Here is a 24,265-nt window from a genome sequence, read left to right as displayed (position 1 = left end):
GTGACTAAAATACTTCCAGTCACATCCTTACTATTTTATTTACAATGGATACTAGATTTGAAAAAATTCTTATATATATGTGTGTGTGTGTGTGTGTGTGTGTGTGTGTGTATAACTACAACTGTAGAGGAATAATCAGCAGGATATCATGTTCTATATATAAAATAGTACTTTCCATCCGAGGTTAAAATAGGAAATTCTAAAGGAAATGGAAAATAATATAACCAAGGCACAATATGTTCTCACCACAGGATACTGAATCGCCATTCCTATGAGGTAATTACAATACCTTAGACTTTTCCAGTTATGAAAAAAATATGTATTTTCTCCAATTACTTTATCGTTGATTGTAAACATGTCACAAAGAAACATGACAAATAGGAAAGTATTTTTGGTCATGTATAAATACAGTCTTAAAACGTTCTCCAATATGGATGTATTAAATTTAGCAAAGAAGTTAAGAATATTTTAACAGCACCAAACATTTTGATAATTCTTGGGTGTATTTTATCATTTATTTGCTGTAGAAAAAAAAAAAGAGAAGAAGAAGAAGCAAATTTTATGCAAGTGTGTATTTTGGCCTGGATAAACGAAGACATGAAGACAATTTTTATATAATATATGCTTTCATTTGAGATTCTGGTAATTGAGACAAACATGTATTTTAAGTAAAGTAATGACTTTATTTTTCTATTATGCACATATGAATAGACAAAATCTGGAAAATAGAAACAAATACTGAAAACTACCATTCAGTATTATGTTTCTCCTGTCATTTATTTCCTTCTCTTGTGAATTTTACCTGGAATTATCATTAAGATTCTCATGGGCTGTTGCTGAATGTTTTATGGGATGTATATTGGATTCTATGGCACTTTGTCTTATAAAGTTTTATAGCTTTAATGTGACACTGCTGATACTTTCAAGGCAATTATAATAAACAGTAGCATGCAACAACCATGATGGAATTGAAGCTATATTTTAAAAATGGTCATTCCTACCTGTCCATCACTGTATTAAATATCCTAATCCAGACATGTGTCTTCTTTATTTCTCCTATGACACTCTTCCACAACATGCTAATGGCTTTCACTACTTACTATGAAGGAAGGATATTACTGAATATTTCATAAACTTTTTGAAATTCTATTGGCTTACCATAGAAAATGAGTTGACCCTTTGCAAGGTTTCTCCCTCGAAGGTTGCCTGCAATACACTCATAGAAGCCTTCATCTTCCTGTTGAAAGTTCGGGATTTCAAGAATAGCTTGGGATTTGCTGTACTTGACTTTCCCTGGCAACGGGTTTCCATCCAACCTCCTCCAACTAATATCAGGGACTGGACTAAACAGTTATACCTCATTAGAATAGAAGACAATTTAGTCTTTATGACAGTAGGATAAAAGAAGAGTGTCCTTAAGAATAATTCTCAAGGAAAAATTTTCCATCGATTTATTATATTGTGACTAGTTTTCAGATCATGCAATCATTCACCATCCATTCATCCAGCAATTTATAACACTTTATTAAGTGATGTGCAAGTCATGGTGCTATAATCAAGGAATAAGTCAATGAATAAAATAAACCTGTTTTCTGCCCTCATGTTGCTTAAAGACCAGTGGAGAAACATACAATAAATAAATAATAAAAAATAATACATTTGTAAATTGCAGTAAATGAAACAAAGGAAACAGGGTGCAGAAATAGGAACAAGATTATATCAGTGTATACATGGTGGTCAGGAAATTCTTTGTAAGCATGTGACATTTAAGAATAGGCAAGCTTTTTCTATACTTATAGATACTAAGACAAAAATACAGATTACTCTATGGCTAAATTAGCAATAACAGATTACTGAAGATATATGTGATGAGTGAGCTAGATTATCATGGGGGACCAGTACTATAAAATGAACTTATATAAATTGGGGGTTTAGATTTCATGATTTTCAAAAGAATGCACTAACTTATAGCTTATCTAAAACAAAAATAACAAATAACCTATAAAAGTTAATTTTATATTGTACCCTATTCCTGTTAGAATTTGTGGAGTTCCTTTATTTATAGGTTTAACTTAATCTTATATCTAATATCTTCAGTCTAGTATGAATATCTTTGAAAATAGCAAAAATATATTTATAATGTCTAAACCTAAGTGCTAATCATTTCTCTCTGCTTTTTACAAGGCATGGGCAAACTAGACCACTTTAAAATTATTTAATGATTCAGAATTTGCCTAACCATTCTAATAATTATTGGTTGCTCAAAATTCAGGTGACCTGCACCACACGGTTTCAAAATGTCTGCATCCTATTACATGCAGATTTTTTTTCGATAATAATAAGGGATGGACTTAGAAATTCATGATGAGAAAGACCTTATTTCTACAGATACAAAGACAGCAGGGTTTATGTAAAATTAGAGCGGGAAAGTATTTCCTAATAAACTAATCACTTGTAATAACAAATCCCCAATCTATTTACATTAAACATCTTTCCTTTTCTAGTGTCAAATCATTCTTCATTCTCTTATAGATTTCCAGATGATTTAAATGTTTCTATTCTAAATACATTTTAAATTAATAATAATAAAAGTAAATCATTTTGTAAAGCTAGATTGTAAACTTTATCAAAGATACAGGATTTCTACAAGTCAACAAAAATAAACTGGGAATTATCTAGTCAAATGCAAAGTAGATGACAAAGATCTGTGGAGTTTGAATGGTAAACTACAGAATATTGGTGATGGTGACTCAGTAAAGGCCTCAAATAAAGCAAAACTGATGAAGTCCAAGGAATTTTTTATTGGCAAACAATGATGACCCTTCTGTGCAACTCAAAGATAGACATAATGTAGAAAGTCATACGTGTGCTCACATATTTGTCAGAAAACATATCCCCCAATCACTGTGTGATTTATTTTTCTCAGAATTAGTATATAGTTACAAATGTAACTTGAATTTGGTTAAAGACAAAATAAAATACTTATTATAATAAACTTAGTTTTTTAAAAAAATAAGCCTTTTATTTATTTATTTTTAAAGACTTTATTTATTTATTAATGAGACACAGAGAGAGAGAGAGAGAGGCAGAGACACAGGCAGAGGGAGAAGCAGGCTCCATGCAGGGAGCCCAACGTGGGACTCGATCCACGGTCTATAGGATCACACCCTGGGCTGAAGGCAGCGTTAAACCACTGAGCCACCCGGGCTGCCCCAAACCTAAGCCTTTTAAAAAGCCTTGCCACAAACCACAAATTTAGGTTGACATTTTAGTAGAATGGCATATTCTCGCCAACTATTAACCTCAGATAACTGTTTTTGTTTTTTTTTTAAGATTTTATTTATTTATTCATGATAGATACAGAGAAAGTGGCAGAAACAGACGCAGAAGAAGCAGGCTCCTGGCAGCAAGCCCGATGCAGGACTCGATCCCAGGACTCCAGGATCACACCCTGAGCCGAAGGCAGACACTCCCAGATAACTTGTTTTCTTATTAATTCATATTAAAGAATACAAAACTACAAATAAAAATGAAGTTCTAGGGGCATCTGGGTGGCTCAGCCATTGAGCATCTGCCTTCAACTCAGGGTGTGATCCTGGGGTCCTGTAGTCAAGTCCTGCATCAGGCTCCACATAGGGAGCCTGCTTCTCCCTCTGCCCATGTCTCTGCCTCTCTCTGTGTGTCTTTCATAAATAAATAAATAAATAAATAAATAAATAAATAAATAAATATATCTTTAAAAAAAAGGTAAGTTCTAGAAGAAAATTGCTCACACAGAAAGATTTTCACCAAATTTGGTGAATTTTAGAGTCTATACCCTATCATACAAATTTAAATATATCTATATTTATAATGCATATGTAAAAATATTAAAGGTTACTATGGATGAGTAGTAAAAATATTAATGCTTTCAATTTTCGTCTTTCTGCTTATCTCGATTTTTCATTATTTTCCTACAAAAGTCTGCATTACTTGTGTAATACAAATTTCTAAGAAATTTTATTCTCAAAGAGAAAAATAGAGACTCTGATACTTTTCTAAATTCATGACTCTTTGTTATTTTTTATGACTGTGCATCTCTGAGGTTTATAACAAATACATGTAAAGTAACCAACTAAAAAAAGCTTTTAAACTAAAGCATTAAGACAAAAAAATCAGTAAAGACTGAGTCTATTTCCTATAGTTGTATCATAGTTCTTTATTTTGATATGAAGACAGAAGTCAATTTTTGATATCACTAAATATCTTAATCTCTGAGTCAGTTTGCCATTTAATAATAATTGTAGTAATATCACAATAGCTATTGCTTATTAACCACAAACTATGTGCCGTATATTATATATGTGTACAACATGCATAGATAATTGCATTTACTTTTCCTACAACTAAGGGTGGCAGAACTAGGATCTGTTCCCAAGTGTCTTTGCCTCAAATGCTATGCATTTAAACATAAAACAATACAGATCCCACAGCTATTACAAGATCATATTCTGATAGCTTTAATATTTGTGGTTTTACAAGAGTAGATATCCATTTTAAGTGTCCAAATCAAGTGGAGGCAAAAATAATAAGTCCCACCCACCCCAACTATTCCTACTTTCCCCAAAAGAACTCAATGATAATCCTTAAGTCTCTCTGGATAATTTTTTTTCCCCTAAATGGATGAAGTGGTAAATCCTATAGAGATATATCTTTCTAATAGAAGTAATGCAGCAAAAAAAAAAAAAAAAAAAAAAAAAAAAAAGAAGTAATGCAGCAGAAACTGTCAGTACTCTACCTGTGTGCTTTTTGATCCCTTAGCCACCCCGGATTCTGAAGTGCTTTTACCCTCAACAGTTAATATCTACATCTGTATCTCTTTGTTGACAACTACCCTCAAGCTGCTGTAGCTAATTTTCCCTTCACAAAGAAAGAGGTGAAAGCAGCTAGACATTTACACACCTCCAAGGTCAGCTCTTAATCATCTAATTGGGTGTTGTGGTACAAATCGTCCAGCTCCTTGCCACTGGTGGTGGGACATCTCTGGGGTGAGACCTGCCCTCTCTTCAGAGCTCCTCCGCAGGACTGAGGCAAATTTAACTTCTGTTGAATATCGTATGATACCATACTCTGCTGGCTACTCTCTCTTCTCTTTTCCACTTCTCAATTCTCTTATGGGTTCTTTCTAAGAACTCTTCAAACAAATCACTTGCAAAAAATTATCCTTTCAAAGTCTGCTTCTTGGAAAACCAATTTATTGAATTCCCAATATGCTGTGACCCTTATTTTACCTTAATTATGATATCAAGTGTAAGGAACCCTTAAATAATTATCAGTATGGTATGTCCATATAGCCATTAGAGAGACATAGAAATGGTTTTCTGTGGTATTAAACATCAAAGGAATACATGACCATAACTGAGCAGTAGAATATTTGTGGAAAGCCATGACTGTGGAACATACAAGATCTAAGTTACACTAGAATAACAGCAAAAGGCTAGAAATGTAGAAAAGACGTAAGGCTGAACAGAGACAGAAAAGTTTTTTAGTTAAGAAAGGATACCCTCTGGATCTTTTTTCTTACCTCATTTGGGGTTGGAGTGATAAATCTTCACTAATAAACCTTTTAATTATGGAGAAGCTCCTAAGATTCAGTGTGCTGTCTGCTAACATAAGAACTTTCAATTTTGAAGAAGGATATAACAATTAGAGTACTGACTTCTCAATCTGCAGTGGTCCCATGTTTGTTTGTTGTCTGTATTTTGATTTTCCTTTAAAAAAAACAATGCTTCCTATCTGTACTTCATCTTATTTGAATTGGGAAGTCTACACCTCTGGCTTCAGGACAGAGCACAAGATTCAGGTCTTGCCATTAGAGGCAGGTACACCATGGTCACTGCAGAGGTCAACTGTGAGAACCAAGGCAACCTGTCAGAGACAACTACACTCAATTCTGGGACTGCTTTTAGGAGAACTATTGAAAGGAGAATCTTTCTTTGCTGTGGTTTGCTCAGACAGTATAATAGAAACTTGGAACTTCTAGACAATAATTTCCCACCAAATGGAGTATCTTTGAAATCCAAAGCTAACACAAAGGATAGACACTTGGAATTTTTCCACATGCCTGGACCAAGTTATGCCTGATGCCCAGCCCCACCCAGGCCCACATGTTTCTTTGAACATTTCTGTAAATCAATACTTCTTTTTGTTTCCTTTTTTTAAAAGATTTATTTATTTATTCTTTAGAGATGCAGAGAGAGAGGCAAAGACATAGGCAGAGGGAGAAGCAGGCTCCTCGCAGGGAGCCCGATGTGGGACTAGATCCCAGATCCCAGAATCACAACCTGAGCCGAAGGCAGGCGCACAACCGCTGAGCCACTCAGGCGACCCTTTTTCCCTTTTTGACTGAAACTTGTTTGAGCTGTTTTCCTGCTGCTTACAAACCAATCCCACTCCCTGCAAAAAGACATGACAAATAGTTCTGAACACCTGGGTCTAAATGCAACCTGTATGATTGAATTATACAATATGGTGGATTTCCTCTGGATGTTACATTTTATACTCCATATATTAGAACTGTAGGGCAAGTAAACTATCAAAAACACTTAAAATTTTAAAAATGTTTTTTTATAAATAGAAGTCTTATCAAGTATATCTTGTGACTACATTTTAGGTTAAAATTACTAATAGAAAAACAGTTTTATAAGGACTCAGTTACTAATTGAATGCTGAGATTTTTTTCAAATTTGTTATGTCACTGCTAAATATGAATGCCATGGTCCTTCTGATTATCACTGGTAATGTGATATATACGGACAGAATAAATGCAAAACACAGATTACATAAAATACATATGCATTTTAATGAAAACTTCCCATTTTGTCCTGAAACTTCTTATGAAGACACTAAATCAACTGCTTTAGATTTCACACCCTCTGTCTTTTCTGAAGGCATCCCAAATGGACAGTGGGTGGGAAGAACTAGAATCTACAAAAGATGAAATTATTTTAGTAATGAGCTTTAGTTTTTAAAGATATTTATTTATTTGATAGAGAACAAGTGCATCAGTGGGGGTGGGGGTGGGGGGCAGAGAGAGAATCTTCAAGCAGACTCCTCACTGAGCACAAAACTCAAAGTGCTGCTCTATCCTATGACCCATGATATCATGACTTGAGCCAAAACCAAGAGTCAACCAACTGAGCCACCCAAGTGCCCCAATCAGCTTTAGTTTTTAAATGCAATTTCATTTTTCTAAGACATACCATTCTATGTAAATTATAATTATAATAATAAAGCTATTATAATAGAATATTATTTATGTAGTACAAAGCAGAATGTAGCTCTTATCAGCTATATTTTGCTCTATCTCTATAAGCATGAATTTTCTCATTTATAGGATAGGGATTAAAAATAGTACATAATTCATAGGATTATTATGAGGATTAAATGATACAATCCAGGTCACATGCACAATATGCTGTCAAGCAACATTAAACATGTCTAGCAACATTTTAGTGTTAATAAGTTAATAAAACAACTTACAATCATTATGTTATTGTTATTATTTCAAAAGCAAAAACCCTAGCTGATATTTGTTTTCTGTTCTCTATTAAGGACTCCAATATGACTATGCATTCAACATAAATTGATTTATGAATCCTTTGTCAATTAAAATTAGATCTCCACACTGTGAAAGAAATGGGCACACAAACATCCCCATATGCCTCTAGAAGTAAATTTCTTGCTTCTCACTGCTTTATATATTGACTACTAAGATGTTATTATGCCCAATCATAGTGGTCATGCTCATTTCCTCATCATGACAACAGAGGTCTCTCAGGTGAGATACTACATGTTTTGCTGTGAAGTATCCTTGTTTTTCAACCCTAGTTAATCATCTAGAACCATGGTAGTAGTGTGGAAAGGAATTATACAGAATTCTCCAAAGAGAGAAAAAAATCCTATGTAACACTCCTGAGCATTTTAATGAATATTATAATCATTAATTGAGTGCTTACTATGTACCAGGCATTGTGACAGATGGCTTCCGTATGTCATCTGAGTTAGTCAGCTGGCAGCTGTTAACAATTCTAATTACCTTTTTGGAATGGTACTCACGTTTAGACAGGTAATGTCTGCTAAGTTGTTACCTGCCAATTCTCCTCTACTTAGAGTTGCAGTACAGGCTAATTTATTGTGATTCACCTTTCAATTCTTTAGGTTACCACCCATTCAATTATAAACAATAGTAGACTACTTCTACTGGGCTGTAGCATTATTTTTAGGATCTACCTAGTTTGACTGTGTTGATGATGTTAGTGATGCAGTATTTGCTGGCAGTTCATTCTAGTTTAAATTAAGTGGTCTATTTAAAATGCACAGTTAATATATTAATACATGAAGAATGTCATGGAGACGGGGTCTTTGAGGGATCTTCAGAATGGAGATTATTGTTAAATCTTTTGAAACTGCACTGTTACAGAAGGGAAGCCAAAACAAATGGTGCTATCATCATCCTAACTGCAAATATCAGGCATTTCTGGCAACATTTTGCTTTTAGCTCCAATTCTTCCCTGCCTTTTTCTTTTTTTTTTTTTTTTTAGTCTTCCCAATATGATATAGAAATAGAGCTTGGATATAAATCTCAATACAGAAAACCAATCTGAAGCAACTCTCTAATTCAAAGTTTCCTCAGACCATAGGAGATGCACTCAGGAGCCTTGCATTTCAAAAGGAGCTTTGCAAAAACCTTTTCTGATTTTGCTACTATTTGCTAAATCAAGTTTGCCTGAAATGTGGGTCCTCATGGTTGTGAGATACTACCAGATAAAACATCAAAGCATTTTTTTCTTTTTCTTTTTTCCTCCACCCCTCTGGTTTTGTGCTTCTTAAATAAGCATTGCCATAAATAAGGACTTTTCCCTCATTCTCTCTCATCATTATGCTTTTACTGTGTGAGCATTCTATTAATTTTATCTAGAGACACAGTATACATTTGTTAACCATCTGGCCTAGTTCCAACCTGAATTGGAAGTTAAATTAAAGCTCTTCACACACTAGTAGAAACTGTGCTTCAATTTTATACTATTATCCCATAAATAGAATTTTCATTACTAGTGCTATTTGAGAAAGCTTATATTTCTCCCCTGGATTTCTTAAACCTCATTATACACAGCTTAAATCCAGGCCATACTAAGTTTTTAACCAGAAACTTGTACAGAGAACCAGTTTCCTAAGATGCTCATGTTTGGGATTATTCTTAACTTAAACCTCATTTCAGAAAAATACTGTCAGTGGCCATTTTTAATCGAAGACAGTGAGGTAGAATAACAAAAAACAGCAAAGGGTGCCTTTGTTAAATTTTCAGACTGCTCGGCTAGCTGCTTTCATTTCCCCAACTTGAAATATTCATACAAAGAGTTTGGAATGCAAGATTGTCCTATGGGGATACAATGAGGATACATTCATGAGTTCTGTAGAACAATCTCACTGTTTTGGAGAAAGGAAAACATTTTTTTTTTCCTGAGTGATCTAAATGCAGTCACGATCCTGTCCTAATGGTCAGAGTCTAGACCAGGTTTCTCTCAGGGAAAAATCTTATGGTGCACATGTATTAGTCTGGTATATTTGACACTACAATTGCTGCAGCCATTTGAAAAGGTATGGTTTGGTCATAATAACAGTGGCAGCAGAATGAAGCTATCATGTAGGGTAAAAGGACACAAGCACGTTTTGTATGATTGAATGCATATTGTCCAATTTCTCTAGGTCTCAGCCTTCTCATAACTAGAGATAACAATGGGCACATAAAAGGCTTCTTGAGAGGATCAAATAGGAAATATGAGTGAGAATACGTTGTGAAATAGAAATTTTGAAATAAAAATAAGGTTTGCTAAATTTCCTTATTACCATGATTATTATCACATAAGGACAAGAAGGCCCTATTATCTAAAGATTCCCTAAGAATGTTATTGCCATTTTCAACTCCTTTTAACTAAAGTAAAGTAAGTTCTAATTGGCACATGAACCACAAACTGGAGACCGTCATTCCAAGGTGAAAATGACACTTCATTTAGTAGTTGATTAACAGCTTGTCCATAATGTTTTATCAATATATAATATTAACCTAAATAAAGACCTCTCCAATCATGAACATTATGTTACTCTAGGATAAAGAAAATGATAATTTGGTTAAAGTATGTGAGGTTCTGGAGGCCTGTGTCCCATCAAATTTATGGTCTTGACCTTAGCTCTGCTCAACCATACACTTTCAGATAAAGGAAACATTACATATGGTATGCTAATATTTAATTATTCTATCATTATATATCTAATATGTATTGAGCACATATTATATGCCTGGCACAATGAAACCATGTAACAATACTATGAGACACAGGACTACTGTTGTTAGTATTTTGTAGATGAGGATCCTGGGATTAGGAAAGCCTGAATAACACACCCAGTATCACACTGTAAATTTAAAACAAACAAAAAAAAAACTGTTTTCTTTTTTTTTTTTTTAAGATTTTATTTACTGATTCATGAGAGACGCAGAGAGAGGGAGGGGGGCAGAGACACAGGCAGAGGGAGAAGCAGGCTCCATGCAGGAAGCCTGACATGGGACTTGATCCGCGGTCTCCAGGATCACACCCTGGGCTGAAAGCGGCGCTTAACCGCTGAGTTACCTGGGCTGCCCCAAAAAAATATTTTCATAGAGATTGAGCTCTATACCATCATGCTTTGCTGTTCCTACATGAACTAACTAGATATAAAATGAGTTATTTTATTAGGCTCTATTAGGATGTGCTAAGAAATATATTCTTCATCTAATGAACTAACGTGTTTGACAACCAGTGAATAGATTTCCTTTTGTCCAAGGACAAAGATGAAAGGATAGAGTGGCTTTGTTTTGTTTCTTAACATACTGAGATGCCTCTAGATTCCAATAAAGCTTCTAGGGATAGGTTTCAAGGTTGGCTGCGAAAAAAAAAAAAAAAAAAAAAGGGAAGTAAGTAACTTCTTTTCCTTCAGCTCAGTACCACCTTGGTACTTGGATTTGAAATCTCTCTCATGCAATTGCCAATTATTTAAAAAGTAAGAAATGTAGGTCTCCTGAGAAAGGTGGTGATAGACTGGGATGGGAAGGATGACGAGTTGCTTCCAGAAGCATATATATTCTTCTTGGGTGATTTTTAGAGCCTTTAAATTAGTTTAATTTTAGAAATAGCACTGTTAAATTCCAATTTATGGCTTGGGAGAAGAAAAAATGAAAGCAATCTTTGACACTGTGGATTCAGAGTATAGAGTATTCAGAGTAAAATCAAAAGAGGCCCAGCTTGTAGGCTGGTCTGTGAAAGTGGCCCTTTTACAAGCATTCTTGAGGAGAATTTGGCAACACATTTCAGAAAACTTAGCTTTTAAGAATCCTTTTACCCAATAATTCTAACTTTCTAAAAATATACTGAGGAAGTTCTCATGGACATGGGTAAAATATAGCCACAAGAGTATTCATTACATCATTATTCATGGCAACAAAAAATGGAAACAAAAGGAACATAAGTGTCTACTAGGAGAAGGCTGACTGAAAACATACATTCTGTCCCCCTGTCATCAAAAATGAGGGTAAAGAAGATTGGTTAAGGATTTAAAGACACATTCACAGTTTATGGTTTTAAGATTTTTAATCTTTTTAAAAAAGATTTTATCTATTTATTCATGAGAGACACACACAGAGAGGCAGAGATGCAGACAGAGGGAGAAGCAGGCTCCCTGCAGGGAGCCTGATGGGGGACTCCATCCAGGATCATGCCCTGAGTGGAAGTCAGACACTCAACCGCTGAGCCACCCTGGCATCCCTAGTTCTAAAATTTTTAAAAAACATTTTACAAAATAATATATAGAAACAATGTGAACAGCACAATCAATAAAGGAGTATGGGATTATAACCTAAAGTATAAAATAAATGTCCACTAAGCAATACTGATATAAATAAATGAATAGATGGGGAGAGGGAAGTGACAAATCTCCCATGCAGAGGAATGCCAAATAAATTATAAGGACTTAGTACCTTAAAGGAGGTGAAGCATAACTCCTTATTCATTAAGTGAGGATGGTGCATACCAATCTCCTTCCAAAGGGTCAATATGGAAGGAGAGAAAAATCAGTAATTTTACAGAGGAGCATCTTGACAAAAAGTACATCAGCCGAGTGATGAAGACTCACATCAGCAGTCATAAATCATTTTGATAGCGTAGTAGCATTGATATGATGTGGTGAAATGGCACTTTGCCTTTGGGTTCTTCTTTCCCCAAACCATAACCTCCATCTAAATATGAGGAAAATATTACACAAACTCCAACAGAGGGTGATCCTATAATGACACTGACCATCAGTCCTCAGAACTGTCAAGGTCATCAAAAACAGGGGAAGTCTGAAACACTTTTACAGCCAACAAGAGCCTAGGGAGACCAAAAAAAAAAAAAAAAAAAAAAATCTCAGTGTAAAATGGTAGCCTTAGATGGGCTCCGGGGATTAAAAAAGAAAAAAAGGATGTTAGGCCAAACCAAAGAAACTGGATTCTAGTAAAAACATTGGTTCATTAATTGAAACAAATTTACCATCTTAATGTAAAATGTTAGTAATAGCATTACTAGCAATAGTAATAGGGGGAAATGTGTGGGGTTATATGGGATTTTGCTGTTCTATCTGCTCATTTCTTCTGTTCTTAAACTGTTATTAAAAGGTCTGTTAATTAAAAGAAAGTATTGGTGGAAGGAGACAAAGAAAAGCAAGAATCTCCTATTTCTCAGAGATCTAAAGGACCCCTTAAATAATAGCCTAAAATTAGTTCTGCCAAAGGAATGGAGGGTGAACCCCTCTAATCTCAGTGTAACAAAGGGTAGCCTGAGGAAAAGATAATCAGTAAACTCCCAGAGTGAGTATCTTTGAATCTTCCTTCACTGAAAGTTTGTAAGGAAAAAGTAGATCCCAGGAAAAATGTGTTATCTGTGTTGTTGCATCCAGTCTGTCTTCAGAAGCCTGTGAGCTCCCCATGGCCTATATGTAATCTTTATTTCCCCAGCACCTATTTTGGTGTATGCTGCCTGCAAGATTCCTCTGACTGACTGACTGACTAAATAAATGAAGGAATAAAGGAATTAATGATTGAATGAGGTATTCAAAGCAGATTTGCTGAGTTAAGAAATACGTGTGTCCAATTTGCTAAATGAGTGAGTGAGGGGATGAGAGTAATCCTTATATGTGTTATTAACCACAGAATTAGAAATGGAAATCCATTATTCTAAGCAAGTCCTTGAGGATTATGTTGGCACAAAATATAATGCAGGGATCCCATGTCTCCTTCCTGTGTGTTCCTTTTTACCTCCTCAGTTAAAGCAACTCTGACAATGACTGTAATTAATAAAATTGTCACTATTTATTGATTGTCTTTTATGGGCCAAGTACTTTGGTAGGTAAGTAGGTAAGTTTAATGATATTTCCAGTCCTTACAACAATTCTATTCTATCATCTATCTATCTATCTATCTATCTATCTATCTATCATCTATCATCTATCATCTATCTATCATCTATCTATCTAATTTTGCCTTTATTTTATAGATAAGGAAACTCCTCATAATAGCCCAGCTCTTGACAGAGGAATTTAGGATTGAAACACTAATCTCTTTGAATTCAAATTCTATGCTCTTTCCAGAACATAATGTTGTCTTGAAATGTTAGGGAATCTGCTAATAATTCATTCAGTCCTAGATGAGTGCACATGTATATGTGTTTGTTGAGGATTGATACCTTTCAATTTCTCAAAGATTGGCTTGAATATTTATCAGGTCTCAGATTTGCATGCATGGTCAACAGGTGTGTATGTGTGTGTGGGGGGGTGCATTCTATGGAGCTTACCATAGAATTTACCAGAATTTAGCAGTTTATGCCAAGCAACACAGCATCATGATAACATGCAAAACAATTAGCAAGCACTTAGATCAGGTTTCAGTGTGGGGCAAATGAGACAAACTATACAAAGAAAAATACTCCACTCTTCAGCTACTCAATTCAATGAGAGAGAAAGAGACAAAAAAATAAAGCTAAATTACTTATAAGACATCCATATAGGAAAAGTTTAAGGTATCTCTTTGATTGTATTTAAAGCTAATTGTTAAAGGCTTAAAAGATCTGAATGTACTTAGTTTGATTTGAAACTACCATTGTCATCCTGAGGTCTCACAGGGACTTTTTTGTGCCATAATCTGCCATGATGTCGATATGTATAAGAAAAAAAGTGAACATTAGATAGCCTCTCTTCATCTGAAGGTTCTGGAATACCTAAAGACATCTTAGTGAAACTTCACATTTATTGATTGCAATTAATAGCCAAGCTGGGTATCTTTTCTTTCATAAATTAGAAAAAAAATAAGATATACACATATACATAAACATAGTCCTGCATGAAAGCTCCTGAATACATAGAACATTCAGTGCTGCTACTAATTTTATTTACATTTCTGAGCTCTAGCAGCAAAGTTACTAATTTAAGGTTAAAAAAAAGAAAATATGTTTGGTTGTTTATAAGAGCGGTAGAAGAGTTTATGAGGGATATCAATTTAACTTCTGCACAAACAGCGAAGGTCTATATTTTCCTAACAGTAGACACTAAAATATATCAGTCAGTCATACTACATTTGCATAGCACCTATACACAGAGTTTCTCAGGGTGTTTTACAATACAGTTAATTTGCAGCTTAGATAATTAAGAGTCTGTCATGTTAAACAAATGAGACAAAGCCGAGAGTTGAAAGCTGTGATCATGTCAACTCTGAAACCCCAACATAGAAAGTGGGTTACATATCCCCACAGTCATAGCAATTAAAGTTCAAGCAGGTATCTAAAATTTTGTCTTAATTACTCTCTACTCACACTAGTCTATGGTGGTTTAAGATGGCTAGCTTCTATGAGTAAACACTCAGGTCAGCTTTCCCTACACTTTACTCTCTAGTCTCCCTGCCTACCTGATGGCAGCAGCCTCCCAAAGGCTGCTTTCAAAAGGTTATATTTTTAAACTTTAAAAAATTTATAATGTATAAAGATAAAACTTACTTGTTACTGAAATATTAGTAATTATAGAGACTCTAAATGGGAAATATATCTATAATTCCATTACCCAGATAAAATCTTTTAAACATTTTACTGAAAGTTTTCAAGGCTTTTGTTAGGAAAACATTTACAGACTTGGGGCTAACTACCTCTACACACAGGGAATGAATTCATATATTAAAAGATAATTTGATGCAAATATCAAATGGCTCTGTGTGAGGTTTTTTTTTTTTAAGATTTTATTTATTTATTCATGAGAGAAAGAGAGAGAGAGAGAGAGAGGCAGAGACATGGGCAGAGGGAGAAGCAGGCTCCATGCAGGGAGCCTTATGTGGGACTCGATCCCAGGTCTCCAGGATCACACCCTTTTAAACATTTTACTGAAAGTTTTCAAGGCTTTTGTTAGGAAAACATTTACAGACTTGGGGCTAACTACCTCTACACACAGGGAATGAATTCATATATTAAAAGATAATTTGATGCAAATATCAAATGGCTCTGTGTGAGGTTTTTTTTTAAGATTTTATTTATTTATTCATGAGAGAAAGAGAGAGAGAGAGAGAGAGAGAGGCAGAGACATGGGCAGAGGGAGAAGCAGGCTCCATGCAGGGAGCCTGATGTGGGACTCGATCCCAGGTCTCCAAGATCACACCCTGCTAAAGGTGCGCTAAACCGCTGAGCCACCTGGGCTGGCTGAGTGTGAGTTTTGAAGATCTAATCAGTGTGATTTAGATTAGAATTCCAGATCTGCAATTTATGTGGATTAGTTAGTTAATTTCTTTAAACTTCACTGTATTTACCTTCACAATTGGCAAAATAACAATACATGACTTCCAACTATGTTCAAATCACTGGGACTACACTTGCCTTTCTGCTCGAAACAAATGAAAAACTAGACAATTACATGGGAAACAAACTTGATTCCAGAAATATAACAATGGACGGCACAAAACTGTGATCCCTAAAGGAGAGGAAATACACAAAGCAAGACTTTGGTATCCTGTTTTCTATACACAGATATTTTCCAGAGAAGAGAATAAGGAAGAGAAACCTAAATAGGAAGTTAATATTTCTCTGAGTTGAGGAGACACACAAGATTAAGTGACTGGGATTGCAGAGCAGAGTATCAGAGATGATGGGGTAATGAAAAGAAAGTGCATAAGCGTGTCACACGAGACTCAGCATAGAACAATTTTCAGAGCTCAAACAGGGCTATAAGAGAGTTGAGTTCCTCTGAGCTACTAGAAAAGAGACTTAGTAAATATTTGGAGCATTCAATCTTACTAGTTAACTAGCCTCAGACTAAAGTCTATTCTATGAGTAGTCTATTCTATATGTAGTCTAAGGAAGCTTAATAATAAACCATAGTAAGATCAAGCAGATTTATAGTAACTTAACTCCTGTCAATAAAATCCAATACTTTAAATAAATATGTCATAATCAGGATATAACAATGCAACATTCATTATGTTTAAAATTCAATCTAAAATTACTAGATAACCTAAAAAAGTATAAAAATGAGAATCATGACTAGAAGAAAAAGAAGTCAACAGACACAGATTCATAAATAACAAAGATGATAAAATTAGCAAGCTAGGAATTTCATATTATCAATAAGGATCCTGTATAATAGCAAGGGATTATAGTTGAAAGAATTGTAGACCTCAGATTCTACACAAGAAAGAGTTTCCTGGGAAACCCAAAGACAATAGGGGAGGCACAAACAAAGACAACAGAGAAAATGTTAGCCTCTGACACCACAACTATAGTAAACAAAAATGGTAAGCAGTAAACACATCTTAACTCCTTGCTGGATAAACGTTAAACCTCACACTAAAATCTAATAACCCCAATTCCGTTTAATTGATAAACCTCATCTATGGTTTCAATGACAACAACAAAAATACAAAGCATATCAATAAGCAGACTGCAGAGACAAAGCAACCATTGGAACCACCCTCAAATATGGCAAATATTCTGGGATTACCAGACTGGAAATTTAAAATTACTATGATTAAAGTGCTAAGGGCTCTAATGGAAAAAAAGCAGACAACACATGAAAACATATGATTAATGTAAGCAGAGAAAAGAAAGTTGTAAGTAATGATCAAAAGGAAATGCCAGAAAAAAAAAAGAAAGAAAAGAAAAAGAAACAACATTGTAATACAAGTGAGAATTCCTTGATAGGCTTGCCAGTGGCCTGAACATGGCTAAGGAAAAAATAGGTGAACTAGAAGAAATAGTAGTAGAAGCTTCCCAAACTTACATGCAAGAGAAAAAAGAATGAAAAGCAAACAAACAAAATCAGAAACCCAGAATATCCAACAACTGTGGGCAACTACAAGTGGTGCAACAGATATTTATCAGAAATACCAGAAGGAGAACAAAGAAAAAAAAATAGAAGAAATAGCTGAAGTAATGATGGTTGGGATTTGCCAAGATTAATGACAGCTACTATGTCATAGAGCCTCCGAAGAAGCTCAGAGAACACCAGTCATGATACAAGCACCCAAAAAAGCTATACATTCAAGAGAAAGAATATTCCACAGGAAAAGGAAGATATTGCATAATTATGCAAGTATGTGCGTGCTGTATTCCACCCACGTTTAATGAAAGCCAGTCAGCATTTTAGAAACCATCTTAGGTCCTAAAAATAAAAAACTTAGTAAGAATAAGACATAGCACTGACCTGTCTTAATTTTTCCCTCCCATATACCAACTGATTCACCTATTGATTGCCTTCCTCCCTTCCTCGCTCTCTTCCTGCTTCCCTTTCACTATTTATCTCTCTTATGTATCAAAATATATAAACGCTTGCTTAATGAATATATAGTTTATAAAATAAAAAGCATTCATTTTTTAATGAAAGTGTTTAGAAACCTTGTTAATAAGAAAAAGAACTTTGATTTCTTTCTGCAAATTAGCTTTGCTCAGTTTTGTGTTGATCGAACATCTTAAAAAGAAATGTGGCACCTCAGAAAGTGAACAAGGAGATTTAAATTGATTTGTACAAAGCAGTTCCTATATTTGAAAAAAAAAAAAAAGAATAACAAAGCCCAAATTCAACATGACAATATATTCATGAAGACATGTCAGAGAACATGATCCATAATTATTTTTAGTAGAGTTTGTAAAAGCACTTTGTAATAAATCTGCAAATATTGATTTATAATTTATAAAGCAAGAGGTTTGATTTTTAACATTTTCAGGTTGTTATTTTATGGCTATCCTATAATAATTTTTTAGAGAATGTGTTGTTTTTATTAATTATGCAAATTTTTAAAAAGTTGTCATAGTATAAATGACAAATTTTATAATAGAATAAAAGGCATTTTCAGTATGTTTGCAGTGTCTCAACTGCAATGCAATTTGTTCTATGAAAACTGCTGGCAAGCATATATAAAAACTTTTTGTTAGTAGCTCACAGATGTATAATATTTTCCAAAATATACAAAACATTTTCACATACATTTCATCCACCTATAGAAATGAGAAATGCATCTACACTGCAATTACACAAAATATGTGTTTCTTATACAGGTTACTTTAAAACTATCACTTTGACCTGGTGGATGCTTTGGACTTTCCATTTTAACCCCAAGGAGTTTCAATCTCATATTAATGACTATAAGAAACATAATCTCAACATTGATTGATTTTGTCACATAAAATCTTATGGAGTATATTCCAGTAAACCAATTATTTCCTCAGCAATTTTCTATGAAGTAATTCTCATCATCTTCCATTCTTCTTCATTTTATTTCATGCGCAACACATCTTCTATGTATAAACTTAACAGTGAATATACAGTTTATCCATGAGATTTAACATGTCAAGAGGGTTTTTTTAACTATTATTTTTCCAACTCAAATTTTCCTAAGTCAGATATTGCTAGTACAAATTATATCAGGAAGCTTAGGTACTCCTACATGTTTTTAAGATAATACATTTTAGCATATGCAATTTCACTAGTTGTCAGGTTTTAATGTGTTAATTGTTTCCAACACCACGAGATAAATAAAAGAGATGATTTCATTTATTTCTAAAGCATTCCATTTGAGAATTTTCAGCAATTTCCCTCATATAGCCTAAGGCTGTGGCTCCCCTATTTGGATTATTAATTCACTCCTTCCATTTCCTTCCAGTGAATTCTTATAGAATGTACCCATGAATGGATCAAGAGTGAGGTCAAATGTGGAACTTTAACTGGGATGGTCAACATTTCCTGACTCTGCTTTTTTCCTTTCCTCCACCACTCCATTTCATAGCAAGCTGACCTGAAAATGGAGTGTGGATCTTTAGCAATATTTTGAGTGACATATCTTTCACCAAAATGCAGGCCAAATTAGAACTTATCACCTATCTGTTTTAATGCATGGCATGTGCGTGGGTGTGAGTATGGGTGTGTGTGTTGAGAGAGGAAGAGAGAGAGACAGTCAGGAGAGGACAGAGAGAGAAGGGAATGTGACAAAGATTTATACTTCGTTGGCTCAGGTGAAGGATATATATAACTGACATAATTGTCCATGTATTGCTCTTTCAACATTTCTGTAGATTTGAATTTTTTAGAAATAAAATGTAAACATAAATAAAATTAAGAAATCTGATATGTGAGCAATTCAAAGCCTCTACAGATCAACCAAGTTTTCTTCTTGTTTACTCCTCTTTTCTACTCCAGAATTGAGCTTCTTTTTTGTTCTCTCTTATACTGCCATGAGTATAAGAGACAAAAGGAATGGACATGTAGATCCTCTGAGTTACCGATATCTAGTTCCATCATCCTCACTAATTCAAACACTGATTAGACAAAAAGATAAAGATAATTTGCATTTTGGATTCAGAATAATTCAATGAACGTTCATTGCCTAAATGCCAAGCTTAGTGCTAAATGTTTTTTACGTGTAATATCCACTCTATACTTCAAAATAACATAAAAGGCAGGTATCATTATAACTCCTCTTGGATGAGTATGTGGAAATTCATAAAGGTTAAGAAACATATTTGCTAATAGACAACTCTGGAGAATATTGCAAATTGAATCTGTCTTCATTGGTTTCACAAGCAGTTATCTTAATCATTTATTTAAAAGTTTCTAAGTTCAGAATTTAAAATCAGGTGAATTTATTTACATGAGACTCTTTGAGAACCAGCCTCAATAATTTTCAAAATTATTTACCATGTAAGAGTATTTTTTAAATTACAGGAATCCATATTTCCTGATGCCAAATATAATAGAATCAACTATAAATATTCCTTTCAGATGCTTTTATTGGTCTTTTTAAGTAAATTGTCTAATTCTCAAAGTATTTTGCTGACATTTTATGTTTTTTTTTATAAACTTTAATTTTGGAGAAAGCTTGAAAATGGCGAAAGTTAATCATACCTTCAAAGGCTGTGACATAAAGTCCTGTTTCGTCACTTTCTTAAGCATGATTTAATCAGTTGGTAATTATTGGACAAATACTATGGGAACAATATTGTATGAAAATAAGATACGGTCTCTTAAATACATGAGAAATGAATAACTTGAGAAATTTAATATAAAGATCTACACAATTTCATATATGGAAAGGAACTTAAGAAGACTTAGTATATCTGATAAAAAGACAGGTAGGGCTAGCTAGGAAGAGATAGGTAGGGGGCTCCATGATCAGGTTCACAGAAATCTCAAAAATGTGTAAGTGTAAGGAAACCAGGGGTAAGGGAACACATCAGACTACACTGCCCTAGTTGTTGCGGGGGTGGGAATGGGGGTGTCTTTTTTTATGACAGTCATCTGTGACCAACAAACTAAAAACAGACCCTAAAAAGAAGTAAGCCATTAAAGATGTTATCACTTGTCCTGCACAAAGGTGATGTCAGTAGAGAAATTAAAAAGATTTAAGTTCCCTGGTTAGCTTTTAATGAAAGACCAACCCTAAAAGCCCTCAGTGGCAGCTCTGCCAGGACCCCTCTCAATCTGAGAGCTTTTTGTTCCTTGTATCCTTGCTTAACAAAACCCTATTGCTTTACTCACTCTCCTTCGTTCTTTGACTCCATGAGACAAAAACCTGGCTCTCCTGCTTCATATTTACTTAATAACAAAATGGAAACTTTTAAAAATGTTTTTCATGTTTTGGAGTCTAAATTACTTTTTCTAAATGTGATGACCACTTTGGGAAGAGACTGTATTTAGAGGTAAGCCTTCAAATTTGATAGGGTCAAGTCTCTTACTATTCCAAATATGTTTTATAGAAAAGAATCATCATTACCTGGAGGTTTGTTAGAAATAGAAAAATCAAGACTCACCTCAGACCTACAGAATCACAATTTAACATGTCCCTAGGTAATTCATATGCACACTTTAAAAACAGCAGATCTAGTCTATCTCTTCCTTACTTGGGTACCAGTACTTAGAGGCATAAAAATGAATCTGAATATAGCTAAAAGGCAAAGAGTTGTCTGCATACTCTATGCAAAAATGCAAATATTTGGCTGGCTTAAAAGCATTCTAAACCTGTTAGCTCATAAATACTTATCTGAGTAAAACAAAGTACCTGCACGACCAGGGCAGGTTTCGCTCAATTCTAATGATCTACTATTAACAATAGCCTTTAATTAGTTTTATTTTGGAAACCTGCAGTGCAGATTTTTTCACTTACAAGTATTGCTGATTAATTAAGCAAAAAGATACTCCAGGCAATATATAGCTGGATGTAGGATAAGATGGAGTGAAGGATATGTTGGAGATTTAGTGACTTGTTCACCATCTTATACAAATACACACATTCCTCCTCAAAATGCTGCCCAAATGGGACTCATTATGCTCAAACTAGAGGAAATATCAGCACATTTAGGGGAGGCCCAATCATTTTCAGAGTATTAGGCATGTTTGTTTAAATTCTAATCAGAAAGTTCCACTTTTGCCCAGCATTTGAAATCTATTTGGTAATTTACCTTAGAGCAATGTTTGAATAACAAAAAGGTTTAAAAAAATTAAACAACCAGAAACAAAACAAAACAAAACAAAAAAACCTTACTTTCCAAGGGCAAAGCATTCCAGTTTTACAGATGAATCCTTTGCAGCTTGTATAGTTTCAGGAAAACGAACTTCAATCTTTGGTTCATATTCCCCCATCACACCTGTTAAATATCAAAAGAGCTAGCAGCATTTCTGGAGAATAGAGGTTTTCTGTGAAGTAAATGCTTCATTAACCAAAATCCGATTATTTTGTCCTTCAATTAACAACATTTTTTATATATTTCAATAAGTGATAGAGGGCAAAGAAACTATATGATGATACTTAAGGAAATAATGCATTCCTTTTTTGCTTAAAAAAGAAATATCTAAGATATATCAATGTATCAGAGTAGAGGCATCCCAAATTTCCCTATATTCCATATCAGAATCTTAACAAAGAATTTGTCTTCCAATTTAGAAATGAATGCACCTAGATTCTTTTTTTTTTTTTTTTGAATGCACCTAGATCCTAAAATGCTTCTGAATTATCAAGAAAGTGTCTTCTCAGATCTATTACCCTTGCATGGAACTCATGGGGCCAGATCTGTTCAGGAATAAGGAAATTTTCAGCTAATACTGTAGGAGTTCTCTTAATACAGAATAACAGTATTTCTACAACAAAACGTATGAAGTAAAACAGTAATTGAAGTAAAGACATAAATCTGCTTATGTCAGTTCATTAAGGATTTACTGTTAAAGCAGTTTGCTATACACTTATTAAAAAAACAGTTGTTTTTATAGTTTCAAATTTTTCAATAAGGAATTGTGGATATGGGCAAGGATAAGAATAGGACAGTAGTCTAATATATGTAAATATGCTATCTACGAGAGGTAAAACAGAAAAATCTCTCTAGGCTATCCTCATTAACTCAATTTATTTAATCAGTGGCAAATCAAGATTCTTCAAATATTTGATTCTTTTTTTTTTCTTTTAGCTTACATACTAAATAGCAGAGTAATACATTCCAAAAGTAAATGATTTATTTGTGTCCAGTACAACTGCACAGAAGCTGAAACTTACAAAATATGTATCAAATAAAAATACTTGATTTTTAAGATCTTGATCATTCCAAACATTCAAAGAAGCTATGATTGATGTGGTAGAGAGTACTAGTTCGGCCAACTAAATCGGTTAAATTTTCTATGTTCTATTTTCTTGACCTCTTATAGTTCTTGAGTGACTACTTTTAGAAGAGATTTGATATTTCTTATATAAATACCATTAATATTGTATAATTCTTCTGATCTGTTTTTACCATGTATGTATTAAGGAGAATAGAGGGGATAGGGATAGAAGAATGAAGGAATTAAGAAGGGGAGAAGCAGAAACTAAAAGTAGACCAAAAAAAGGAAAAATGGTAGAATTTCTATTCATATTATTGATTATGAGCTCTTTCTGTGATGAACTGAATACTCACTGAAGGAAAGAAATTGGACTTATGAATAAATCTAGTGGTTGCTGAATTCTGAATGAAGACTACACAAACATGTTTGGGTGGTTAGTGATTATAAAAGCTCTGTCATAAGAACTACCAGTATGGAGCTAGTTCCATGATTCTGTTAGCCATCATTAGCATTATGTTCTTGCTCTTCTTAAAATCGTCAGAGAAGAGAAAAACTCTATGAGGTACTACATTTCAAGTCCAGATCTGATCATCAAATGCATCAACAGGTTTTCTATCTTTACATTTACCACTGTGAATATTTAATTAAAGAATCGACTTGAGGATTATTCTACTCAATGACTTCCCTAGGTTTTCTAGCTTTCTAAATCTGGTGCCAGCTACGTCTTGACTAAGCTACAAAACTCATCAGAGACTAATTTGAATTATCTTCCTTGGAGAAATATAATTAGTATGAATCTCGTGTTTCATTCCTCTTTGGAATGCTTATAATTAATATTTGCTTGCTTTGCTTTCCTTGGATGTGAGGTTTTTTTTCCCCCATTTTGCCAGTCAGGTGAATAAAGAGTGAACAAAAAAGATAAACATGGAGAAGAAAGAGGCATTAAAGAGAAGCTGCATCCTATTCTCACTGAAAAAAATATTATTCAATTAATAAGTTTGGCAGCACCCACACGTGCACACACACACGCTTACTCTTGCAAACAAACTTTTTAAATATTAGATGTTCCTTAAGCAAAGAAAGGATATATTCCAATGGCACAATATACTGA

At 34.1% G+C, this 24,265-nt stretch overlaps 1 protein-coding gene across 1 annotated transcript in view; it reads right to left on the bottom strand.

Moving 5' to 3' along the window:
- Window positions 1-24,265, bottom strand: part of CNTN6 (contactin 6) — a 155,589-nt gene that overhangs the window by 77,337 nt on the left and 53,987 nt on the right. Inside the window, exons 4-5 of the mRNA XM_041762914.1 lie at window positions 22,109-22,211; window positions 1,159-1,343 (exon numbers count right to left, since the gene is read on the bottom strand). Coding sequence (XP_041618848.1) covers window positions 1,159-1,343; window positions 22,109-22,211 — 288 coding nt within the window. The remainder of the gene's footprint in view (window positions 1-1,158; window positions 1,344-22,108; window positions 22,212-24,265) is intronic.

Source organism: Vulpes lagopus, chromosome 7, assembly GCF_018345385.1.
Source record: "Vulpes lagopus strain Blue_001 chromosome 7, ASM1834538v1, whole genome shotgun sequence".
Taxonomy (NCBI): Eukaryota; Metazoa; Chordata; class Mammalia; order Carnivora; family Canidae; genus Vulpes; species Vulpes lagopus.
This window is presented reverse-complemented; position numbering and strand designations above follow the sequence as displayed.